This window comes from Giraffa tippelskirchi, chromosome 6 (genome assembly GCF_054371585.1).
Source record: "Giraffa tippelskirchi isolate mGirTip1 chromosome 6, T2T-mGirTip1v1.2.pri, whole genome shotgun sequence".
Classification (NCBI taxonomy): Eukaryota; Metazoa; Chordata; class Mammalia; order Artiodactyla; family Giraffidae; genus Giraffa; species Giraffa tippelskirchi.
In genome coordinates this window covers 116176939-116197781 of record NC_137280.1, presented here as the reverse complement: position 1 = coordinate 116197781, position 20843 = coordinate 116176939, and the positions used below count along the sequence as shown (strand labels likewise).

At 49.1% G+C, this 20843-nt stretch overlaps 2 protein-coding genes across 31 annotated transcripts in view; one reads left to right on the top strand and one right to left on the bottom strand.

Annotated features, from left to right (window-relative positions):
* Window positions 1-7480, bottom strand: part of ZNF672 (zinc finger protein 672) — a 15354-nt gene extending 7874 nt beyond the window's left edge. For 7 of the 29 annotated variants that reach the window (XM_081504262.1, XM_081504253.1, XM_081504263.1 and 4 more), the window contains exons 1-3: window positions 6277-6730; window positions 5527-5714; window positions 5078-5182 (exon numbers count right to left, since the gene is read on the bottom strand). The gene's annotated coding sequence lies outside the window, so the exon portion shown is untranslated. Of the gene's footprint in view, window positions 1-228; window positions 686-762; window positions 932-2641; window positions 4244-5077; window positions 5183-5526; window positions 5715-6276; window positions 6731-6864 lie in introns of those variants that run through there. The other 22 variants (XM_081504274.1, XM_081504265.1, XM_081504268.1 and 19 more) reach the window with 10 other exon arrangements.
* Window positions 6777-20843, top strand: SH3BP5L (SH3 binding domain protein 5 like). 2 transcript variants are annotated; one of them, XM_081504278.1, is made up of 7 exons: window positions 6777-6970; window positions 7670-8280; window positions 14426-14488; window positions 14658-14786; window positions 16307-16468; window positions 18238-18411; window positions 18956-20843. In XM_081504278.1, the coding sequence occupies exons 2-7, from the start codon at window positions 8098-8100 to the stop codon at window positions 19400-19402; spliced, it is 1158 nt and encodes a 385-aa protein (XP_081360404.1). In that variant the 5' UTR covers window positions 6777-6970; window positions 7670-8097; the 3' UTR covers window positions 19403-20843. The 2 variants fall into 2 exon arrangements, with proteins under 2 accessions (XP_081360404.1, XP_081360403.1); XM_081504277.1 differs by lacking the exon at window positions 6777-6970 and adding an exon at window positions 7145-7228.

The window sequence follows — 20843 nt, the reverse complement described above, 5'->3', positions numbered from 1 at the left end:
TCCTAAACGTTCTGCAAAACCTTTCAAGTCCTTCCCCTCACCGACTGCCGCCCACCCTGGCAAAGAACCCTACTTAATGGGATTAGAGAAGCGTGGGGCTTTCACAGACCCTCGACAAACACCGGGGGCTTAGAGTAAGTAGTGACGTTGATTACTCATTTTAAGTCTTGGTGTCTAGTACTTAACGGGAGCTGAGAACAACTATTCGAGGAATGAGGAACGCCGCACCTAAGCAGGTCGCCTTCCCTGGCCCCCCGCAGCGCAGCCAATCCCGGGCACCTCAGTTAGTTTTCGTCACGAGTTGCTGGTCAGATTCTCCTTGGACGAAATTTCCCATCCCTGGGCCCACCTCAACTCTTTGCCCTAGGCGCCAGCCCACCCGAAGGGCAAGACAGGGCCCCCAAAACGTAGTGTAGAGTAGGGGGCGTTTAATATGGTCGGGACCCGGAGGCTGCCGCTGCCCTTTTATTCGGACTCAGCCTGGCGATATTTGCGTCGTGGGGCCGCCAGCAACGAAGGTCACAGCGGGAAGACTGGCGAGGACAGACGGAGGGCAAGGCCTGGGAGGAGCAGGCCGCGAGGCAGCAGCGGACTCGGGCCGGCCAATCCCTTGCTCCGCTGGGCCTCTACGTCACTAGTTGCCAGGGCGGGGTTCTTCACGGCGGCAGACGCTGGCCGCCCGAAGCTGAGGGAAAAAGCCGGGCGACAATTGGGGATCGCTGCCCCGCGCTAACCCTCCCTCCCGTCCCTCGGTCCCCTCACCGGTCGCTGACTGGCTCCTCGGACACCGCGCGGCTCCCACTCAGCTGGGTCGCTGACCCCCGCCTCCCGGACTGCGGGACTGGGGCGGGGAAGGGAGGGAAGGAGCGCGGGGCGGCCTAGAGGAGGGAACTGGGAGGTGCCTCGGGATTGAGGGTCACGCTCCAGCCCCGCTCTCCCGGGTTGGCCAGTGGCCTGCCTCACGCCGGTGCGTCACCGGTTGCTGGGAAAACTACGAGACTTAAGACGGCTCCACTAACGGTTCGGCCTTACCTGCACGGGCCGGAATTCCAGTAAGGGGGCGGGACCAATAGATGGAGCCTCAGGAGACTCTGGGCCCGCCTCCCTCCCCTGTCAAGGCCCCACCTTCTTCCTGGGCTCAACCAATCCCTGCCTCCTCTTTTGCCTACGTCCCACCCCCGGGTCTCTTCCCGCCCAATCAAGAGGAAAAGGCTCTGAGCCCCGCGCACAGCCTCAGCGCCTAGTGGCGAAGCCCGGGTGTATGCTTTTGTGTTCCTGCGGTTCACAGGGGCAGGCGTGGACGCAGAAAGATATCCCCGCAGGTGCCGCAGCCTGGCTAGGGGTGCCCCGGGGTGGAGTGACCTTGGGGGCCACCCTCCCGAAAGTCCTGGCAGTAAGCTAGTGACTTCTTACAAAGAGGCCACACTTGATACCTGTTATCTTAATCCTTGCCACAGCCCTGCCAAGGAATTGATGACCCGTCCAAGATTGCACTACCAATATTGGGGGGTACTCCTAGTCGGCTTTCCAGTTGTCTCTACAAGAGCATACTGGCTGAGCTCTCTGTTCAATGTCTTGTTCCACTGAGATGAGCTGTTAATGTTGTTTTCCAGAAACGCATTTGGGAATGTGACCGTCCGCCTTCAGGGCTGCCTATCAGGCTCCGGATGATGCCACTCAGGATCATTCTTTACCAGTTCTAATCTTCCTTTCAAGGTCACTTAGTGCCACATATCTTGTCACCCATCCAGAGCTTCTGCCCCTCTCCTCTGCTCAGTTCAGTTCTGTCGCTTAGCCGTGTCCGACTCTTTGCGACCCCATGGACTGCAGCCCGCCAGACTTCCCTGTCCATCACCAACTCCTGGAGCTTCCTCAAACTCACGTCCATCGCATCGGTGATGCCATCCAACCATCTCATCTTCTGTCGTCTGCTTCTCCTTCTGCCTTCAATCTTTCCCAGCATCAGTCTTTTCCAATGAGTCAGTTCTTAGCATCAGGTGGCCAAAGTATTGAAGCTTTAGCATCAGTCCCTCCAATGGATATTCAGGACTGATTTCCTTGAGGATTGACTGGTTGGATCTCCTTGCAGTCCAAGGGACTCTCAAGAGTCTTCTCCAACACCACAGTTCAAACGCATCAATTCTTCTGCGCTCAGCTTTCTTTACAGTCCGACTCTCACATCCATACATGACTACTGGAAAAACCATAGCTTTGACTAGATGGACATTTGTCGGCAAAGTAACGTCTCTGCTTTTTAATATGCTGTCCAGGTTTGTCATAGTTTTTCTTCCAAGGAGCAAGCGTCTTTTAATTTCACGGCTGCAGTCACCATCTGCAGTGATTTTGGAGCCCAAGAAAATAAAGTCTGTCACCATTTCCATTGTTTCCCCATCTATTTGCCATGAAGGGATGGGAGCAGATGCCATGATCTTAACCATTACATAAAATTTACGCTCCTAATATGACATTAATGCCCTTTTCTATCTGTTCCAACCTGCCTTTCCAATCTGTTCTCTCCAACTCTCCACTAAACTCGATCAGGTTATTTAACCTCTAGTCCCTCAATTGTAAAAATGGAGGTACAATATACCTTAGTTGGTTGTCACAAGGATCAAATGAATAGATATAAACTACTCAGAACTTGGTGCCTGGTACAAGACAAACATTGCATAAGTGTTTGCTGTTTTTATTGTCAAATGATATGAGCAAGTCAGGGAAAATAATTTACTTCTGGAAGACCCAGTAGATTTAACAAGGGTAGAAATAATTCTGGGATTTGAGTAAAGGCTCTCCTTTTTATCCATCTGTATTAGTGGACTCTACACTATGTATTTCTAAGAGCAGCAAGTATTCAGCCACATTTTTTTTTTTTAACAGCTTTATAATTGACATACAAAATTTCAGATATTGAAATGTATGGTTTGAAAACTTCTGACATACATATACACAAACTGTATCCTCACAACAATCAAGACAGAGAACACATCCACTACCCACAGGTTTCTGGGTGCCACTTTGTAATCCACCACTCCCCTAGGCAACTACTGATCTGCTTTCTATCACTACACATCAGTCAACTAAAACATTTAATTAGCAATTGATGGTGTTATTTATTAAATATTTGACTTATAGTGAGAAAAAATCAACATAGAAGGTAGTTTCTATTGGTGAAAAAAACAAACTAAAAAAGGTTGTTTCTAAACATGAAGGTAGCAGTATTTGAAGAAATTAAAACTAATTTATGAGAAAACTTTATTTCATTGAGAAAGAGATGACTTGTGATACTACCTAGTGATTGGTAGTGTTACTAACATCTTTATATGACTTTCATATTTTTATATTTCATTCATTAGACAACAGGGGTTGGTTATTTGTGTCAGGGACTGGAAGGGTACACTTATAATGGGGAGAACATTGAAACTGTGCTGTCCAATGTATTAGTCACTAATCACATACGGCTATCGAAATTTAAATTAAAATTTCAGTTCCTCAGTTGCACTGGCCACATTTTAAGTTCTCAAGGACCTCTCACCTGGCTAGTGGCTACTATACTGAACAGTGTGGATACAGAAATTAGTTATCATTGCTGCAAGCTCTATTCTATAGAGCTAATTTAGAATATTTTTGAGTATATTATCTATATGGGAGGTGAGGAGGTTCTAAGCTGAAGCAATGGCAATGAAATGGAGAGGAGGGGTCTCTCCTCCAGATACTCCACATACTGAGATACTTAATGTGATACTGAGTGAAGACAGCAGGATTCATTTAGGATGTCTTCTAGGTTTGGAGTAAATAGGTTGATGATTAAAATCATTCACCAACCAACTACATATAGGAGAAGCAGCAGGATTTGGGAAAAGGGGATGGCATAAGACTTGTGTGCAATGAGTGAGAGGCAGCCATGGACTGGCCATGGGTCTGAGAAGCTGCTGGATCTCAGAATTTGGTCTGTGGGGATTCTAGGTAGAGGCAGAGTTGCAAGGAAGGAGCAGTAGCCATGGGTAGGAGTCAGAGTCATGTACTTGGGTGAGGGTTTTCAGAGAAATTAGGCTACATAAGAAGATCAGAGGCTAGCATCAGGGCCTGGGAAGAACTGACATTTAGGGCAGGATTTTCAAACTGTGAGTGGCTCATGAAATTAACAGAATAGGTCTCCAACAGCATTTAAAAAAAAACACAGTAAAACATATATTAATGTGCTTTTCCTGGGCCTTCCTTGGTGGTCCAGTGGTTGGAAGTCCACCTGCAAATACAGGGTACAAGGATTTGAATCCTGGTCTAGGAAGATTCCACACACCACGGGGCAACTGGGCCCCTGTGCCACAACTACTGAACCTGCGTGACGCAACTACTGAAGCCCATGCACCCAGAGCCCATGCACCGCAACAAGAGAAGCCACTGAAATGAGCAGCCCGCATACTTCAAGGAAGAGTAGCCCCCTCTTGCCGAAACTAGAGAAAGCCTATGAACAGCAACAAAGACCTATTGCAGCCGCAAACAAAGATCTTCTTTTGAAAATTGAAATTATTTTGAAACTTTTGTTATGAATATATTTACATACATATATGTATACCAAGTTGCAAGGTAAAACATATTTCTGAGTTGATTAGTTTGAATATCACCAATTTATAAAATGACACCACAGACTATAAGCTACAAACAAACAAACTCCTGGCATGTAGCAGACACTCAGTAAACATACTATGCAAAGGAATTAACCAATAGGTCAGAGAAAAAGAGGAAACTCAGGACAAGGGTGACTCAGAAGCTAAAGAAGGATGAGAGAAAAGTAACAACCTATTGTCAGATGTCAGTCACTTGGTGATATTCAGAGCTTATCCCTTCCATTTCTGTGGCAGGAGCAGAAGTCAGACTACAGAAGTAAACAAGATGTGAGGAAACAGAGATGAGACAAATGAGAGTGGAGAATGAGAGGCATTTGTTTTGTTATAGACAGAGGTTCATTACCTGCCTGGAAAAGATTACATAGGAAAGGCATGCTCTAGAACCGTGCTGTTCAATAATGGAATCAATAGCTACATGTGGCTATTTAAATTAAACTTAAAAATGCACTTACTTAATAATACTAGGTCCATTTCAAGTGTTCAGTGGCTTACATATGGCACAGAGCTGATATAAAACATTTCCATCACCGCAGGTAGGTCTACTGGATAGTGCTGCTCTAAAAAAAGAAAAAAAAACAACTCATAATGTTTATACTGGCCTCAATAAAAAAAGCCAGTGCACAGAGCTCCCTAACTTCTTCCCACCTGAAATATTATCCAAACCTAGCAGAAAAACTTCTATGGATTATATTACAATCCATACATGATAAGGGGCTTCCCAGGTGGCACTAGTGATAAAGAACCAAAGGAGACAAGACACCGGTTCGATACCTGGGTTGGGAAGATCCTCTGGAGGAGGGCATGACAACCCACTCCAGTATTCTTGCCTGGAGAATTCCACTGACCAAGGAGCCTGGTGGGCTATGGTCCATAGTGTAGCAAAGAGTCAGAGGTGACTTACCACGCACATATACATGATGATATCACTTTTGCTCCCGGTGAGTGAGAGTTAACCCTGGGGTAGGCCAGTGGAGACATCAGGGAGGCAACTGAACTTCAGGATGTGATCTAGGGCAGTCTGGGTACTCTGTGTGTTCAAGGTGTTTTCCCACCAAATGCAAGAGATATATGACAACTTGAAACTCACTGCTAAGGAATAAACAGACAGGGAAAAGAAGTTGTGGGACGAGATATAAAGATTATAGATATTATAGCAGTGCTGAATAGGAAAGGTTCAGAAAATTCAGGATAGCACATACAGAAGATGGTAGGTAAAACTGAATTATTACAGTGAAACTCCAGTTTTACAAAATTAAAGAAACTAGCAGACAATAATTTCTGATTTTTGTATGCAATTTTCATGGGTTTTGTATGGCACCTTAATAAGAAAAAGGAGTATGATATGAGACATTATTATCTATCAGATTTATCTACTTAGAATTGCTACTTAGGGTCTCGCTGATTCACTGGAGAGAAGTCAATTCTGAAATTTAAAAAATAGTATTTCCAATTTGGGGGGAAGAAAATCACTTTTAAATTACTTAAAAATATATTTGTAATGTATTTGTATTAAAAAAAATTTTTTTAACATGGTTATTCATGGGGTGAGGGGATGGAGGGAGGGGTGCACAAAGGAAGAAGGAAAATTCAGCCCATTTGACTTCTTCGTTTCAGAGGAAGTTAAGTCTTTAGCAAACGTAAGCCTTCCAACCTGAAGCCTTCCTTTCAGGTCTCTCCTGGTGACACTGAGAAGTGGTGACTTTAGGTCAGGTCCTTTCACTGATACACAAAACCATGTAACAAATTCCTCTTCCTCGTGGGCTTTTGAACAGACTGCACGAGAGCACTCTATTCAGATAAATAAACTTCTAATCAGTGCTCATGGATTAATCGGCGATACCACTGCAACGACGTTCAGTGGGACAGAGCCTGGCTCGGGGAGGTGATGGCGAAGTGCAGCGCCGGAGCCATGGGGAGGATGCCGGCAAGAGAGATTTACGTATCAGAGCTGCCATTTAGACTTTGTTACTAACTAAGGGAACCAATGGCTTCACTTGAATAAGGGGAGTCATTTCTGAAAAAACAACCCCTCTTCCCCAGAGCGCAGTTTGCTGAAGCCGGACTCCAACAGACAACTACCACCGCTGCCAGATGCCCCCAAGCCCACTTCCGACTTCCTGGGCGAGGCCGGAAACGGTTTTGGGTGCAGCCAGAACCCGGCGCCGTAAAGCAAGATGGCGGCACTCTTTTTAAGGCAATTGTCTAATCTCCGTTTTATTTCCAACCTTTCCCTACTCACCAGGGTCTCTTGACTTTCATTATCCTCCGTAGTTTTTCTCAGCACAATCCTCCCATATTTCAGTTTCATTTATCAGTGGTAGAGGATGGGCTGGAGGCAATGTAAGGTAAGAGTCAGCGTCGTGAGACACCATTTTGTACGGAAACCGAAGGACAGGAGGAGATGTGCGTTGAGGAATCCAGACGTGGCCTGGTTAGCCGGAGAGAGTGAGAGGGAGGAGCGAGAGGGAAGAAGGGCGTTTTTACAGGATGATGTATTTCCGCTTCCTTTCGGCCTCGTTGTATTTGGTTGGACCAGCTTGTTGCGGGGAGGGCGGGGGAAGATTGTTTGCAGCGGAGATCCGCGCACGGGGAGGTAAACTGAGGTAAAGTCGAACAGAGGGCGGGCTTTGCGCCTGGCTGTGTAGGAGGCCTGCGGCCAGGGTCCTTGAGATTTAGGAAGAGCGGGGGTTGGAGATGCGAAGCTCGGGTTGTCCGCAGAATTGGAGAGAGAAGAGGAGGTGGGGTGGGGCTGGGGGTTAAAAGGTGATTTGCAAAGCCAGACTGGGGTGGAATGACGCGGGCTGGGGAAGGGTTAGGGGAAATGATGGAGAGGATTAGGATGCGGAGGGAAGTCTGGAAGGCGCTGGTGGGGGAGGGGCTGGGGCCAGAGATCCTGGGACGCGGGAAAGGAGTTGAGGGGATTGGTCGGAATGTGGAGGTGTGGGAGGAAGGTAGTAAAGTCCTTGGGAGGCTGAGGGGTGGAAAGAGGCTGGTAGCCGACGTTCGAATGCTGACCATGTACTTGGCCATTGTTTCCCCTGCAGCTCCTCAGAGACTCTTAGCCAGCAGCCTCTGCTCAGGCCCAGCCTTCTCTCTCCAGTTGCCACCACAGCCTGGAGGCGCCTGCCTCCGCCCTCCCGAATGGTGCTCCTCCTCGCAGGCCTCGGCCCAGGATCCAGGCCCCCTTTGCCCCCTGCCTCGGAGCTATTGCTCCGGGTCTCTCCTGGTGGACTCCCTGTGACGGGGAGGGAAGGACTTTTGCATATACAAAGCTATAGCTCTTGGGACCCCACTGGCCACTTGAATCTCGGCCTCTAATCGAGTCTGAGGTTCTTCCTGTGCCCTCGTTTCCCACCCTCTGAGAAGAGAAACCCTTCTTGCCACCCAGAGCCCAAGAAGCCCCAAGCTGGGGCCCTGGTCCCAGCATGTCAGTCCTCTTTTATGCTTAGGGCTGTGCCTTCTCCCTGCCAGCATGGCTGAACTCAGGCAGATTCCAGGGGGGCGGGAGACCCCACAGGGGGAGCTTCGGCCTGAGGTTGTAGAGAATGAAGTCCCTCGGAGCCCAGTTGCAGAGGAGCCTGGAGGAGGCGGAAGCAACAGCAGTGAAGCCAAATTGTCCCCAAGAGAAGAAGAAGAACTGGATCCTAGAATACAGGTGAGGAGACTGAGCTGGGGGAGGATAGGGAAATTAGAGTCTAGCTTTTCTGAAGAACTGTCAGATAAATGAGGAGTTAGACTTACTCTTTTCCCAGTGCACTGGGGCAGGAAAGAAAAACAATGATTGTCAACAAATCATTGCAGTGTAGTGTCACAAGTGCTAAAAGAGTTGTGTACGGTGGCAGTACACAGAGAGGCTGGGCCTGAGTGCCTGGGATGTGTTGCTGCTAGCTTTACTGATAAGTTAAAGTGAAAAATTGGGAGCAGGTGTAGGAAGCACACTTTAGATCAGAAGAAAGTAGAACTGTTGTTTCTTTTCCAAATACTCCAAGAGGCTGTTGACTCAGAGATGCAGCGTGAATGGGATGTGAGAGAAGATGGCTTGGAGATTGGAGGCAATTTTGAATCTTTTCCCCCTCTCCTGCTTTCTTATCAGTGCCTCCCAGGGACATTCTTATTTGTGAAAGGTGAGACTTTTCATGTCTTATAAAGGTGGCACCAGGCTTAGGCCTGTAAGGAAATCTGATGTGTGCAGAGTTATATCAGGTGAGGTCAGTCCTTCATAATACATATTTCTTGCTTTGAGGATGCTGGGTCAATCAAACGAGTGGAAGAGCTGATCTGCTGCCTTGGAGCATTACTAGTTGGAAGAGGGGCAGAACTTTGTGAAGGAGGCAGTGGAGGAGGAGGACAGGCAGCACACATGGTAGATGCATGACCGGCTGAGGCTGGATTGTGGTGTTTCTGGACGGTGGCAGGGAAGAGTTACCTGGAGAAGCTGTTTAGGCAGGTGAGAGCCAGGGTGCTCCTGTATGTTTGGGGCCTGAGTCTGCTGTTTGGTATGGTAGCATCCCCCAGATTCTGATGTGGCAGTGATTCACACCTCTGCGGGTGAACAGGAGCCTCCCAGTGCTCTCATTCCTGGGCTTCTCTGTCAACAGACCTTTATTAGGTTACTTTAGTGAGTCAGGAAGGTTTCAAAGCTAGTCCTAGCATCCTTCCTGCTTTCTCTTGGTGGAGTTTCCTGGGACATGTGTGGGGAAACTGTCTGTGCTGATAGTGTAGCAGTGGTGAGCCATTTGTTTACTGGCATGAGACAGTAATTTATTTCTGCTCTGTTTCATGGGCATTGCATTGAAAACAACTCAATTTCTCCTGCTAGTTCTATATAGATTTGTTGTCCACCTAGGAAACAAGTTGCAGTGAAAAAAGCCTTGGGCTGATATTCAAGCATCCTCTAGCCCTATGATTTGTGATTTTCATGTAAGTTACATAACCTTTTCAAGCCTCCTTTTCTTCATTTGTAACATGAAGAAGGCTTGGTCTAGCTTATTTGCACAGCTCTTTGCCGCTCTGCTCTGACCCTGTCCTGTGATTCTTTTCTTTCACAAACTCTCTTGCCTATCTTTGATGAAAGTTTGTAGGTCTTGCTTTGAGAAAGAGATCGCTGTTTGTCAGGGAGTAGGGCCTGTTGATATCCTTCATGTTTCCCTCTGCATCATTCCTTGCTCAACTCCAGAGGAGAATCAGTTGTGGTTTAAGCTCAGTCACTTCTGCTCCTGTGTATTTTTCCATTGCCTACACAGGCAAAGGTGGTGGTGTGAAAAGGCAACTTTCATGCTGCGCTGTCCAATAAAGTAGCCACTAGCTGCATGTGGATACTTAAATTCAGTTAAAAATCAATAAAAAGTGCAGTTCCTCAGGTGTTGCTGGCAGGGCAGATGTAGAACATTTCCATCATCATCGACAGTTGTATTGGGTGAACTCTGTCGGGGTCAGAGAAGACTGAGTGAGAGGAAGATTCTCCTTGCTTTGAGTGAGCTTGCAGTGTTAATGAAGCAGGAGGGACAGGAGGACCCTAGTCTCTCTTGCTAAACCAGGAGGGACGTTGTGAAATGTTGTAGGTTATGTAGGGAGGGAAGGTCTTATTGTAGAGGCCTCCCTCACTGATGAGACTGGTCTAGTGCTCTGGCCTCAGCAGAGATGCAGCGTCTTCTTGCTGTGAAGAGCGCCTTTCGTGGTGAAGGCTGGTGGCCTTCAGATCTGGGTATGGGCTCTTCTAGGTGAGAAAGACATTGGGTATGTGTCTTTTGGGTTTCTTTGTAGTGTTGACAGTGTGCAAGATCATGTTATCCTGATCCTACATTTTAGCACTTTAAATAGATTGGTGCATTCAGTGGGTCTCTACCCACAGATCCATCAGAACCTACCAGGGAAGTTTAGAAACACTTATTCCTGAGCTTTGGCCAGACATGTACATACATTCTCCTCTTGTTTGGGGTGAGAAGTTTTGACTGGTGGCCTGGGCGAGTCCACTGATCCAAGGATAGCCCAAAGATGGAGACCCTACTCAGGTATTTTCTGGAACTCCCAGAAATGGTCCCTTAGGGCCAGGCTCTTTCTGGCGTGGGGAATGGGGATTCTTGGCAGACAGGCAGCTTGTGCCTTCTTGTCTGGAAGTTGTCTAGAATCCTTCTGGAAGTTGGAGGGAAGCCAGGTGGTTGCCAGCTGTAGGCCTGCCTGAAGTGTGCTGCATCCCAGGGAAGTCCACTTGATGTCTCTCTGCCTTGACCTCAGCACAGTTTTTCTGAGGCGTCCAGGCTGGGCCTTAGCTTTCTGAGAGGCAGGGTCCCAGTGGCAGGAAGGAATAGAGGAGGGTAGTACTGGGGTGGGCCTGCGTCTTCTCTCCTATGACCTTTCTCAGCCCTCTTTGTGGTGGACACATTTCTTTCCTCAGGTAAGTAGATGCTTTCATTCACCTCCTCCTCCTCAGAGTGACTTTGCAATCTTTGGCTTGTCTGAAATGTTTAGTTTAGCTTGCTCTGGAGGTCATTTTTACTTTATTTCTAAGTCTTTGGGTCATGTATCACCCTAATCCTCCTGATTGACTGTGGACTTGGGTTTTTTTTTTTTTTTTAAATCAAGATGTATCAATATTTGATTTAGGATATTATATAAATATCTGGTGTACAACACAGTTTATAAGATTATACTTCGTTTTGGGCTTGAGTGTTTTAATGGCTTGCACAAGTTGGGCAGGAGCATCTGTCTCCTGACTGCCTTTGACTCAGTGGCCTGGCATCCTGGGCATCAGCCTGGTGTGCTCCGGAAAGGTCACCCTCCCTGCAGGCTGCAGGCTCACTGATGGATGGTGAATGCTGACTCAGACTTCATCCTCCTCGAATTCGATTTCAGTCAGGTGCCAGGAGTCCCTGGTGCAGCAGGCCAAATGGAATGTGTTGCCAGTGGCCCAAAGCAGAGCCCTGGGTGCTTGTTGGCTTCCTGCTGTGCTTTGCCCTGGGTCTGCCTCAGCCTGGCTACCCCCATCCCCTGACCCTTTGCCCTCTAGCCTGCTCTCTCCCCAGTCTCCTTGTCCTGTTAGAGCTTTGTGACTCTGAGGAGCAGACCTCAGAGTCAATAGGAAGCCTTTTTAAATTGCTGGAGGTGCTTCGTGGGTACAAGTTTCGGTATAGAAAGACATACATGCCTGCTTCTGTAGGTCAAGAGCCAAAGTCTTTCGTTTTCTTTCCAGTGACGATGACTTGCCATTCACTCCTCTGATGATCTTGTCAGGGTCTGGGAGTGCTTTGGGCTGTGGAATCAAATGGGATCCTGTCTTAGACCTTGATTTGCTCAGAGGAACATTACAGGGTGCCTTTTACCCACCTCTTTCTCTTCGCCCCCAAAATTATTATTATCTTACCAGGACTGTAGGTGGTTTTCTTAGGTGGTGGTACTCCTGTCTTTGAGGCATCCATCTAAGGACATCATTAGTCCTAGGCATGGAATCAACAGTAGCAGGAAAGCCAGATCATAGGTCAGGTCCTGGGTCCCAACTCCATCCCTGATTCCCTGCCCCATTGTTTCTTGTCTATCAAATGTAAATGGGTTGAGAATAGAGAGTGTTCCAGTGGGAACTGCTGAAAGGACTGGTCACCTCCTCCCTTAGATTATCTGAAACCCCCTGTGGGCCAAGTTCAGCCACAGAAAGCAGAATCCAAAGAGGGCCCAGTTGCCTCTCACGCAGACAGGAATTGTCTTTTCTGAGTGTCCTTTGTGGTGATCTCAGCTGAAGGTGACGTCCTTGTCAGGAAGGCACTGTGAAACTCAAAGCTCTGTGTGTGTAGGGTGGTGTTGGCCCTGTCCCAGGCTTCCTCTGGGGTCCTCTGAGCCATGCCAGCTGCCTGTTTTCCACAGTGGCCAGTTGTTACCTTATGAGCACTGAGTTGTGTGACTAATCAGTGGATCTTGTGCACTAGCTTCTAGATATCTACTCAGACCAGTACAGGAGCCACATGCGACTACCCACATTAAGGTGTGCTCTAAGGTCAGATGCATGTGGATTTCAAAGCTGTGGTTTAAAAATGTTACAACATTGGTAATTATTATTTTATGTCAATAACAGGTTGAAACTGTGTTATTATTTTAGATATATTGAGTTAAATGTACTATTAAAATTTCATCTTGGTGGTTTTCTTTCTTTTACAAATGTGGCTTTTATAAAACTAAAAATTGCACCTAAGGCTCACATTATATTTCTGTCAGATAGCTCTGTTCTGAAAAGTTCAGAGACAAGTTTGTGGTCCTCTTTGAGACAGAGTCTACCTTGTTGTGAGTATGCGTATTTTCATATCATTGTTCCTGGTCTTGTTGTATGTTTTCTCCTTTGTGTTCTATCTTATACTGTAATTAGAGCCCATAACTTGATTTCTTACATTCTTACTTGATGACTCAAATCTTTTAGAGCTTGAGGTGAGGTACAGAAATAAAAGGACTAAAGGGGGATCACACAGTGGGCTTTTGAAAGGTCTAGATGAAGTGTGCAGGAGCAGTGATGGCAGCGTTGCTCACTGCCGGGTGCAGGTGGAGTGTAGGGCATGGCCATGGGCAGCAAGCAGACATCAGGCTGGCTACTGCTGGCCTGTCCAGGGCTCCTGGAGGAGGAAGCTATAGCTGAGCACCAGGCATCTCTCCAGGCACTGCTTCTCCTTGGGAGTGTCATTGGCTCCCTGGGCCCCAGGAACTTGATCAAGGGGAGGATACTCAAGGCTAGCACCCTCCCTGCCACTGAAAGGCACAGGTGGCTTTTGCTTCTTTGGCCAGCGCTTGGGGCCAGTGAGGAGTTCAGGCCAGTGTGTCTGGTGCGTTTCTTCCTGAGGCTCTCCCTCTTTGCTGTAGGATCTAGTATGTGGGGACCTGGGGTCCTGTCACCACCGCCCAAGCAGTTAGAGGTCTCTTGAACCATGTGTTCTTCCCTAATCTTGACCTTAATTGTTCACAAAGTCCTAATGATTTTGCATCCTGGATTTCCCAGGGATCTGCCCTCTTTGTGGTAGACACAAAGAGGGCAGAGGGTGCCCTTTCCCACCTGGAGTACTACAGACAGCCTCCACTTTTGTTTCTCTGGCCCCTCCAAGCTTTCCCTACATTGCCCAAGTCTGCCTTCCTAAACCACGGGGGGCATCAAGCTCTGAGGGGTTGCCCCTGCCATTGGGAGAAGTCAGAGTATCCTGTCCCTGTGCCCCAGCCTCTCTGGCTTCTCTCCTGACAACTTGTCTGCCCTGGTCACCTGCTCTCCTGTTGATTCCCAGCCCTTATCATGCCCTCCTCTCATGGCTCCTCACACCACCAAGGGCTTGTTGCTTACTATTGGGCTGTGAGCTGCTGCATCTTTGTGCTCTAAATTCTAGGTTTCATGGTGCTGAGTGTGTAAGTGTATAGTAAAAATGTGCTGGGTGAGTAGGGCCCAGGGGTTTTTCTTTGCTTGGGACAGAGGCCATTAGCTCTGAGGAGACTCCTGGCTGGAGTACGAGGAGGAGGTGGTGGTGCAGTCTGATAGTCTGATGGCAACAGACTTGTTGCCCCTGTGTTGTGTGCGTAGGAGTTTTCCATACTGAACCTCAAGTCTCTTGTTCTTAAAATGAGGGTTTACTACATGATATAGAGGTGGAATTGTGAGGATTACAAGAGTCTGTATGTTACTAGATCTCTGACAAGAAGGCATTTGACAGTGACCTCCTGTTCCATTTCTTCCCTTCCCTATTTGGCTGGGCTTTCCCTCTGTGCCCATGTTCCTGCCCTGCCTGGTTCATATGAGGCTGCTTTCCTCTGCTGCTGTAACTTTCTGCCCCTCTCTGTGGCAGGAGGAGCTGGAGCATCTGAACCAGGCCAGCGAGGAAATCAACCAAGTGGAGCTGCAGCTGGATGTGAGTGATGCTTCTTTTCCTCACACTCTTGGGCTGGTTCCAGAGGTGCTTTCATCATTTTCTGTCCTCTTTCAGTACAGTGGCAGGGGAAGGGGCATGTATGAAAAACAAGAGGGGTTAGGACCCACATGCGTGCCTCCCTCTGCCCGTGTCCCTATCCTTTTGCCAGGAGGCCAGGACCACCTACCGGAGGATCCTGCAGGAGTCAGCAAGGAAGCTCAACACGCAGGGCTCCCACTTAGGGAGCTGCATCGAGAAGGCCCGGCCCTACTATGAAGCTCGGCGGCTGGCTAAGGAGGTACAGCCAGCTGACCCACATTCTGGGGTGGGGGGCTGCATGCAGAGCCTGGCCCTGTAGTCTTCTGTCTCTGTATGGGGTGTGAGACAGATCACCTTTTCTAGTTATCTTTTCCTCTTGTATCCCCTTTGGTTCATGCTATCTTTGCTTACTTACCTGTTTACCTCATTTCCTTCTTTTTAAATTTTTCTTTATATAAATAATATGGGGTTACTATTGGAAGGCTGTAAGTGTAACTTGTAACTATAAAACAAGATAAGAGAACCAGAATCTCCCCAGATCCAACCACATGCATGTTTTGTGATTTTTGTACCTGAAAGTTGTTTTAATCAAGAATGGTAAGGTGACAGACACAGAGACAACTGCCTTAAAAAAGTTTATTACTTTATTACTTAGTTCCTAAGAGAATAGAGCCTGTCAGATTATTCAGGACTACGTGGGGAAGGACCTGAGTGGGTGAGGAGGCAGAAAATGTTAAGGGGAAAGCTTATCTCAGAGCTTTTATTCTAGAGCCTTTATCGTTTTCATGGGAAGGAGTGGCTAAGACAGGGTAGGCAGCTTTGAGCAAATTTAGGATTGGCCAGTTTGAATAACAGAGGCAGGCTCTGGGCTATGGGGAAGGTCTCTAGTTTTCTGGTACCTAGCCTTTCAATGATTTAGAGCAGGGGAAATACTGGCTTAAGCGAGTTAGATAAAGGAGGTGATGGGCTTCAGATTGGTGGATTTGCATATAAAAAGTGTGCTCACAGAGTAGTTCGCTGTCTCTAGAAGTTAGGCAGCCCTAGGAGGGCCAGCAAGGCCTCCAAGATATCAAAACATCATGAAACATAGAAAATAAAAATGCGATTAATACAGCACAAATAATCTCTTAAAAAGTTTTTTTTTATATATAGATCCTGCCAAAATGGGATCACACATGTACTATTTTTATCTCTTTATTTTTGAGGACATGGTTCCTTGTCAAGAATTACCCATCCATGCCATTGTTTTTAGGAACTGAAGATTTTCTTATGTTAAATGTAGTGTTATTTGTTTAACCAGTTTTCTGTAACTGAAAACTTAGGTTTGTTTCTAGTATTTTGTTTGGTAACTATGGTTGTGATGAATATCTCCAGGCGGTTGTCTGGTTATTTCATTCAGCTTACCTGCTGGACTGGAGCTGATGGTCTCAACCATCAACTAACCACCTTGCAACTAAAAGGTGTGGATTTTTCTTTGTTCTCCCTAGGGCAAAAGTCCAGCAGCCTTGGGGAGTGCTGGATTTTATACGCTTTGCCCTGCACTGGCAGTACCCTTCTATTGCTCCTTGTGCCTCTTCTCTTTGCTGTACCCCCTGCAACCTATTCTTTGTAGACTTTTGCTTCCTCAGCACTTATCCTTTGTGCAGTTTGGGAGGTGAAGCCAACATTACAGTGGGCCTTTTTTCTTCTCTTGTCCTTGCCCAGGGAGGGTCTCCATGGGCAGCCAGGGGTCCTTTGCAGCTCACTCTCCTGATGGTCCTTCCCCACCCCTCCTCCCAGGCCCAGCAGGAGACACAGAAGGCAGCACTGCGATATGAGCGAGCTGTGAGCATGCACAACGCTGCCCGGGAGATGGTGTTTGTGGCTGAGCAGGGCGTCATGGCTGACAAGAACCGGCTGGACCCCACATGGCAGGAGATGCTCAACCACGCCACCTGCAAGGTGAGCCAGGCAGTGCCAGTTGACCCTTCTGCCAGTTCTGGTACTTCGTTTGCTTTCCCTGAATCCTGTCACCTTCCTCACTCCTTTCTGTCTCTCTCCTGCTCCTGCCTTCCCTCAGTTTTGATTCTGTTTCAGGAAAAGTCTGGTCCTAGCTCTCTGCTCTATTTGGCCTCCAGTGTGTCCCATATATACTTCCTTTTGACTTAGAAGGTCCTTCTTGGCTCTTCTTCAATCTTTGCCTCCAGATGTGGGAGTGACTCAAGTAGTTCATTCCTGAATGCCCTGGATTCAACTCTCCTTTGTTATGTTTCTATTTTCTGAATATTCTTCCTTTCTTGCTCTTGTACCTTGATTTTCAAAGTATAATTTGTGTATTATTTCCAGTCTTTTCTATGGGGATTCCCTTGTGGCTCAGGTGGTAAAGCATCCACCTGCAATGTGGGAGACCTGGGTTCGATACCTGGGTTGGGAAGATCCTCTGGAGAAGGGAAAGGCCACCCACTCCAGTATTCTGGCCTGGAGTTGGATGTGACTGAGAGACTTGCGCTTCACTTCTGTGGGGGTTGGGGAGTGGGAGGATCCCTGGCATCAGCTCTAGTCTCCTACCTTCACCTTGTAAAGAGCAAGTGTCTTAGTCCATTGGCTTTACTACAAAATACCAGACTGGGTGGCTTAAACATCAAAAGTTTATTTTCTGGAGGCTGGGACATTTCAAGATCAAGGCACAGGCAGATTTAGTGTTTGCTGAGGGTCTGCTTCTTGCTTCCCATATGGCCAGCTGTCTTTTCACTGTATTATTACATGGCTGAAGGACCTGGGGAGCTCTCTGAAGCCTCTTTTATAAGGCAGATAATTTCATTCGTGAGAGCTCCCTGCTCTTGAGCTAATTACTTCTTAGAGGGCCCACATTAAGGTTAGGATTTCAACACAAGAATTTTTTTTGTGGAGGGATGGGGTGGGAGGGTGTACTTCTCTGGTGGTTAAGTTTTCACCTTCCAGTGCAGAAGGTGTGAGTTTGATCCCTGGTGGGGGGAGCTAAGATCCTACATGGCTGGTGGCCAAAAAAACCAAAGATAAAACAATGTAACAAATTCAATAAAGACTTTAAAAATGGTCCACATTTAAAAAAAAACACCTAGAAAAAAAAGTTTGAGGGGACACAATCATTTATTCTGTAGGATAAGTGTCAGCTCCCGAGGAGTGGTCACGTCTCAAGCTTTTTTGTGCGCTCCTTAGTCCAGGCCCATGGGTCACGTGAGAGCAGGAGTTCCGCTTCTCCGGAACTCACGCAGCACTGGGGCAGGGGTTGCTGAAGCTGTGTGTGTGTGAGGTCGACTCCTTGGTCTTGGTGGATGCGGTGGTTGGAGCCCTTGCCTGTTAGCTGCTTGGGCATGGAAACCTAGAGAACCCAGTGCAGAGCTGTGGCTCTCCCAGGTGAGGCTCTTCCCTCCCCCCAGCCCCCAAGGTTGAGCTCTGAGGACCATGATGTGGCAGATGTGTCACAGATGGATGGACATTTCCTGCATGCTCGTGAGTGGGCTAGAGGACCTCAGCACCTCCTGAGAGCAGCAAAGCTGAGAGGTGGCGAGTGGTGCAGGTAACAATAGGCAGGTGCGAGGACCCACAGTTCTCTTGTGTCTTAGGAGCTCAGTGCCCTCTCTGGGCTCTGTAGACAGTTTAACATGTGGAGTGACAGGCTGGGCAGGCTATAGGGGCAGGAGTGTGGGTCCGTGTTCAGTGATGGATATGCTCTGCCCCACCTGGCCCAGGTGAACGAGGCAGAGGAAGAGCGGCTTCGTGGTGAGCGGGAGCACCAGCGGGTGACGCGGCTGTGCCAGCAGGCCGAGGCTCGGGTGCAGGCCCTGCAGAAGACCCTCCGCCGCGCCATTGGCAAGAGCCGGCCCTACTTTGAGCTCAAGGCCCAGTTCAGCCAGATCCTGGAGGTAGCTGAGTGGGGGGGGGGGAGGATAGGAGAGGGGACAGGCATAGAAAGGGAGGGCAGGTAGAGGGGACACTAGTCTGTTTCTCTGGGCCATCCACCAGGCCGGTGTAGTGGGACAGGTATGCTCAGAATGACTCCACAGGAATGGGAGGTGGGGTTGGGGAATGGATGCTGACAGAGAAGGGAGGTAAAGGAGAAGAAGTGAGAATTGGGGGAAACCAGAGAGAAAGGGGAGAGGAATTGGCCAGATGGGGAAAGGGAACAATGGGAAGAGGAGGAACAGTGGGTGGGAATGAAGACCTGGGAGGAAGACCCTGGAATGCCAGGTAGGATCAGGGCAGGTTGCTGGGGAAGGAGGATCCTAGGAAGAAGAGGAGTGGAGAGGGGCTGGGTAGAGTTGGTTCTGCACTGCAGATGAGTAGTTGGGGATGAGCAGAGCCAAGTTTGGGGAAGGGACATCTCAGTGGGTCTGAGAGGACTTGGCAGCTCCAGGGGCCTCAGATAATTGCCCAAAGGATCACCTGACCCTGCCCCTCCCTCTGCAGGAGCACAAGGCCAAGGTGACGGAGCTGGAGCAGCAGGTGGCCCAGGCCAAGACCCGTTACTCAGTCGCCCTGCGCAACCTGGAGCAAATCAGCGAGCAGATTCATGCGCGGCGCCGGGGCCAGCCTGCTCATACCCCGGGCCAGAGGCGCTCCTCTCCAGTGGGGGCAGAGGCTGGGCCTGATGGTGGCGAGGATGCGGACAGCGGGATCATCGAGGGGGCGGAGGGTGGAGGGCTGGAGGAAGGCGTCAGCCTGGGGCCTGGCCCTGCCCCGGACACCGACACGCTGAGCCTGCTGAGCCTGCGCACTGTGGCTTCGGACCTGCAGAAGTGCGATTCCGTGGAGCACCTGCGGGGTCTCTCGGACCACACCAGTCTAGATGGGCAGGAGCTGGGTCCCCGGAGTGGGGGTCGTGGAGGTCGCCACCAGCGCAGTATCAGCCTGTAGCCCCGTGCTCAGGGTGGCTGATGCATTCATACCGCCACTGGCCCAAGGAGGGCCCTGCAGGTTCCTAGCTCCCTCTCCTCGGGTCCTTGCTTCTCTCAGAGAGGTCAGGTTGGCTGTGTCTTGAGTCTGTTGTATATGTCCTGGCTTTCTCACCTTGCCCTGCCCCCCACAGGTGGCAGCTCTCTTTGCCTTACCCTTTCAGAAGGCTTGTCTTTGGCTCTGACATCTTCTTTCCCTGTGTTGGTCCTTCACTGTCTGTCTGTCTGCTGCCCTCTTTCTGACTTCTGTCTGGTTTTTCCCCTCAGGGAAATTTGTCTGGGCAGCACAGGGAAACCATCAGAGAAGGTGGGCACTGGATCTGGGTCCCAGCATCTTGGTCCCCCCAGCTTGAGTGAATGGATGGGTCCCCCTCCCACTTACTCATCTCCCAGGTGGTTCCTGGGATGCTCTGGAACCCTCCAGCAGCCCAGCAGCCCATCCTCTGTCCCAGCCTGCTCACGGGTAACATGTAAGAAGTGCTACGGGACTGTGTGCCTCTGGAAGACACCACCCATCCCTTTAGTGCTCCCTCCTCATGACCGAAGCCACCTGTGCCTCAAAGCAGGACTTGAGGGATACTGGTGTCAGAGAAGGTGAAGCCCAATCCCATTGTCAACAAAGGGGACACGACCAACTCCAAACAGGCTCCCGTGTGCGTTGTGTTTCCCCAGCTGGGCTGTGTCCAACATTGCCAAGGTGCTAGTGGGTCCATGTTGGGGGGTGGAGATGTAGTGAGGTTCTGATGGCTGAAGCTCTTCCCATTTCTGCTGTGGAGTTAGGTCCGTTTACTTTTTCTGGGTAGAGGATGCTGAACCAAATCTCAGCATTCTTCTACAGGGTGGAGTTAGGGAATTTGGTGCTCAATTGCTCTCCCTCACTCTTCCCGAAACCAAACCATACCTAGTCCAGGATCCCTTGGGGGGATGCTCAGGTTTGGCTGCAGAGCCTCCGCTGATAACAGGGCAGGGTTGGCCTGCGGTGAGGGAACCCACCCTCCATAGGGAGAAGTTTCAGGTGTCTGATGGCACTCCCATGCTGTGTGGGGGAAAGGCAGGGAAGCTACACTGGATCTGGGTGCCTTGGGGAACTGATCCTCCTGTCCCACCCCAGGAGGGCTGAGAGCTGGACTCTGGACAGGAGAATTTGTGCCTAGGCCTGTGTGCTGCTGCCATCAACTGGGAGGGCGGGGGTGGCGGGGAGTGGGCCTTCAAATAGAGGTTGTCTCCCTGTTCCAGGGTTAAAACAGGATGGTCATGATGAGAACTGCCAGGTTTGAGGTGGCCATGGGTGGAGGGAAAATGGAGGAGGACGTGGGCGTGCGTGCGTGCATGCATGTGCCTGTGTGTATGGGGGGAAAGGGTCTGCCCCTGATTTTATTTAAATAAAATAGTTTATGTAACAG

Coding starts and splice junctions, on each gene's coding strand:
- SH3BP5L (XM_081504278.1), top strand. CDS start 8,098: ATGGCTGAACTCAGGCAGATTCCAGGGGGGCGGGAGACCCCACAGGGG. Junction 14,489..14,657: donor AAGTGGAGCTGCAGCTGGAT/GTGAGTGATGCT, acceptor TCCTTTTGCCAG/GAGGCCAGGACCACCTACCG. Junction 18,412..18,955: donor AGTTCAGCCAGATCCTGGAG/GTAGCTGAGTGG, acceptor CTCCCTCTGCAG/GAGCACAAGGCCAAGGTGAC.